Source organism: Arachis ipaensis, chromosome B07 (assembly GCF_000816755.2).
Source record: "Arachis ipaensis cultivar K30076 chromosome B07, Araip1.1, whole genome shotgun sequence".
Classification (NCBI taxonomy): Eukaryota; Viridiplantae; Streptophyta; class Magnoliopsida; order Fabales; family Fabaceae; genus Arachis; species Arachis ipaensis.
The window spans coordinates 26133244-26137661 of record NC_029791.2 but is presented as its reverse complement, the minus strand read 5'-3'; the positions used below and the strand labels follow the sequence as shown (position 1 = coordinate 26137661).

Genomic DNA, 4418 nt, shown 5'->3' with positions numbered 1-4418 from the left:
CATTCTCCTTATTAAGAGTAAAAAGGTTAAATAGAAGGTCAAACAAGATATTGTCTTTGGAACTATTATATATATATATATAGTAGTCGATACTTGATTCCAAATTTGTGCATAATTTCATAGATATGGTTTCTAGAAGATTCCTAAGTACCTTAAACCTGTTTATATAGGACATTGACAACTCCTGTTGAGCTAATTAAATGTTTGAAATCAATTAAAGAACATGCTTTCGCTGCATCTCCATACCCAGTCATAATAACACTGGAAGACCATCTTACACCAGACCTTCAAGCTAAGGTTGCTCAGGTAATATTTAATGTCTTAAAGGAGTAAGTCACTGTGTTTGATCTAGCTTTTGAACTGAATCATAATGCTATTTTGATGTTAGATGCTTACTAAAACATTTGGAGATATGTTGTTTTGTCCAAATCATGAAACTCTGAAAGAGTTTCCTTCCCCCGAAGAATTGAAGGGTCGGATCTTGATCTCAACAAAGCCTCCAAAGGAGTACGCTGAAACTGTCAAGGAGAATAATTCCTTTAAATCAGAAAAATCAAAGGATTCTGATGACGATGAATGGGGGAAGGAGGTCTCAACAAAAAATCAAAATGAAAATGATGTGGTGAGCTTGGAATCGCACTTTTAAAGTGTTCTCCATTTTGTCAATACACCAATCTCCATTTCCTTGTGTCTTCTAAGACTTAATTCTATTTCCTTATAGGGTGATTCTGATCCAAATCAACACAGCGAAGATGATGCCGTCGATGATTTAGCTCCTGAGTTATGCTCATCTGAAGCTCCTAGTTATAAGCATCTCATCGCTATTCATGCTGGAAAACCGAAGGGTACTACTCTGAAGGACGCATTAAAAGTTGAAAATGATAAAGTTAGACGACTTAGCTTAAGTGAACAAGCTCTTGAAAAGGCTACTGAGTCACTTGGAACTGATCTTATTAGGTAAGAGTAATATAAGGTTTCTTTACAAATATCAGTAATATTCTACCATTATATCCAAATGATCTGCTACTTCTATTCCAATTTCCAGAAAATTCTTCAACAATATGTCTATAAGGATTTCGATTTTGTATAACAGATTCACCCAGAAGAACTTTTTGAGGGTGTACCCCAAGGGTACAAGGTTCAATTCCTCTAACTACAAGCCAATGATTGGCTGGATGCATGGTGCTCAAATGGTTGCATTCAACATGCAGGTTTTAATTTTCGTTCCATTTTCTGTCCTTTATTCTGGATCATGACATATAAAATGCGCTTTTGAGTCTTAGAATTTTTTATGTTTAATTTTTACTAGTTTGTTTGTTTTGTAAATTTTGACTTACAATGTTTTTTGATTCGTATTGATGGATTGATCAATCCTTTCCTTTCATATTGTCTCATTCTTCAAGCTATAAAACTCTATAAACTGTAAACATTAGACTGATCGTTAGTTCTGATGGCAGGGATATGGCAGAAATTTATGGTTGATGCATGGAATGTTTAGATCCAACGGAGGATGTGGTTATGTGAAAAAGCCAGAGTTTCTTATGAATGTAGGTCCAAATAATGAGGTATTCAATCCAAAAGATGATTTGCCAGTGAGAAAAACTCTAAAGGTAAGGATTCTATCAAACTGTGAGAAACACAAAAGTTAGCAATGTGCAGTTTTCATATTGTTTTTAATTTAATCTCATTGGATAGGTGAAAGTATATCTCGGAGATGGATGGCGTATGGACTTTAAACAAACTCATTTCGACACTTATTCTCCGCCAGATTTTTATGCCAGGGTGAGAATTTTTCTTTTCTTTCTTTTTATTTGTCCTCAACTTCAGGGTAAGCCTGCGATTTGAAAGATGCTATCTTGTGACTTGAAGTTCACATATTTTAGTTTTGGAAATAGGATCTCTGCTTGTGACGGGTAAAAGCTGCACGGATTTACCCTCGCCAAACTTTATATATATCTAGGACACTTGCGCATTAAGCTGCCCTATTATCCTTGGTTTACAGTATAACTCCTTATAAACCAATGTTGGTTGTCCTTTGTTATATTTTAGCAATATTGATTGTGTAACATGTTTGTGTTATTTGTGTAAGCTAGTATATATTAGCTAATCTCAAGATAGAAAATATTCTATGTAATATTGACAGAAAGTACATGAGTGTTAATGCAATGTTCTTAGGGTAATGATATAGTCTTCTAATAATCTTCCTACTCATCATTCTAATACCAAATTAAAAGAAAAAACAGATGTATTCATTCAATCATTTTTCTTCAAATAGTGGAATTTAATGTATTCTTTCTCTCTTTAGTAATTAGGAGCATGTTTAGAAGGATAGATTAAGAGGATAAATCATTTTTCACATTCTTTACTTGCAGGTTGGTATAGCTGGGGCGCCGGCAGATCAGATAATGAAGAAAACAAAGATCATAGAAGATAATTGGATACCTACTTGGGAAGAAGAATTCACATTCCCTTTAAGAGTTCCAGAACTTGCATTGCTGAGAGTTGAAGTGCATGAATATGACATGTCTGAAACGGATGATTTTGCAGGCCAAACTTGCTTACCAGTTGCTGAACTAAAGCAAGGGATCCGTGCAGTTCCACTCTATGACCGCAAAGGGGAGAAGTATAACTCAGTTAGGCTTCTCATGCGATTTGAGTTCATCTAAGATATTGTTTTGTACTTAGGAATTTTTTTTTTTTCATTTTAATGTAAAAATGAAAAATGCTACAATTGACTTGTTTGATAGTTTAATTATGTATGGGTTTGATTCACACATTTGATGAAAAGGAATTATTTTTCTTAGTTTTGTTTTTCCAAGAGGACAATTATGTCGATGTAATAAATCATGTGAGAGGCACATGATCGCTAACCGAAGGTCTATTTTGTTAACTGAGCTTGAGCATAAACCTTTTTTAGGTGCATTTCTCTTGCTATGGCCGACACTAGCAAAAAAGAGTTACGAAATAGAAATATAAAAAATGGAACGATAAATAAAAATAATAGACTCAGTATGTTAACATAAGATTTTTAGAATCCGAAGAAGGATATCAATGTAAAGTTGTGTCCCAATGTGAACTTTAGTCCCAATGTAATGATGAATTTTGATAGGATGTTGAGTTGTAATGTGATTGATTAGCCTCAATATGATGAAATTGACGACGAATTCTAGTGTTATTAATGTATATTATTCTAAATTCTTTTTTTGTTGATAAATTAATATTTTTGGATTATAATTTCTAAAAATGTAATTTTAAACATTAAATAATATTTCCCAAGTTAAAACAGCCTCCTAATTGACCCACAAGTGAGGGTTTGCTTCAAATTTGTTTTGCTATGAGATGTCAAATCCCTTTTTCACCTATGTACTCAATGTGAATGTTTATCTTACTTCAAGTAGCTAGCTTTACCCCTGCATTACAATGAATATTCCTAACGTTAAGTTTGAAGATAAAATTATTGCCCCTTTAGAGAGGGTTTCTATATTAGTTATCTATACACTTTCCATGGAATTGAATCAAATAATAAAGAACAATAACCCAAATTGAGTTTGAAGATAAAATCTTAATTGGTTTAAGTGACACTATTTTTATAAGTAAAATTCTAACCGTTATAAATAAAAACACTAGTGTTAAAATTAAAAGAATTTTAATAAGTCACCCCAAGCTAACATAAATTACTCAAAGTCAAATAAGTTCAAACTAAAGGTGATCTAAATAATAATCCATGTGTGAAAAATTGAAATTATAATCAAACTTTAAATATAATCTTTTATATTTGTAGTAGAATTAAAAAAAAAAGAGTCTAGTATTTCAGTATCAACTTGGTATATGAACTAGGAATCAGGAAAAACTGCAGGGATATGAATATGATGCTCCTGTTGTTATGTTGTACATTTTCAAGTTTTTACTAGGCGTGGCCGCAAAGAAACAGTGTTCTTTTCTTTTCTTTTTTGGTTTTTTAAATCATTTTACTCCTCTTAGTTCTTATTATAAATAAGACTATAAGTAGTTGCATTCAACTATTTGAGATTCTCTACTAAAAAAAATTGTCTTATTCAATATTAAATTATTGTATAAACCAGACTTGAATTTGCGACTATTTATTAAAGAGACTATCCTAACAAGTTATGCATTTGTAGATGACATTTATCTCTACGAAATGTTGTTTATATTTTTATTTAATCATATACAAATTCAATAGTTGTTATTTGAGCATTTCTTAGAGTATAGTACTGCATAAGCATATTTTTATCATATATTTTCTGATTTTTTTTATAGAAGATTTAGATTTATAAGAATAATTAATTTTTTAGTTTGACCAATTTGTAGACCATAAAATATTTCGGAACTTAAATATTAATTTTAAGTTTACATTATATAAATTATCGTAAATTTTTTTTACTAAATGGTCGTCATTT

The 4418-nt window shown here is 31.4% G+C and overlaps 1 protein-coding gene across 1 annotated transcript in view; it reads left to right on the top strand.

Annotated features, from left to right (window-relative positions):
• The window catches only part of LOC107609560 (phosphoinositide phospholipase C 4), a 4483-nt gene extending 1593 nt beyond the window's left edge, over positions 1-2890 (top strand). The window contains exons 3-9 of the mRNA XM_016311560.2: positions 171-306; positions 389-622; positions 722-957; positions 1094-1211; positions 1458-1610; positions 1696-1782; positions 2373-2890. Coding sequence (XP_016167046.1) covers positions 171-306; positions 389-622; positions 722-957; positions 1094-1211; positions 1458-1610; positions 1696-1782; positions 2373-2666 — 1258 coding nt within the window. The 3' untranslated portion in view covers positions 2667-2890. The remainder of the gene's footprint in view (positions 1-170; positions 307-388; positions 623-721; positions 958-1093; positions 1212-1457; positions 1611-1695; positions 1783-2372) is intronic.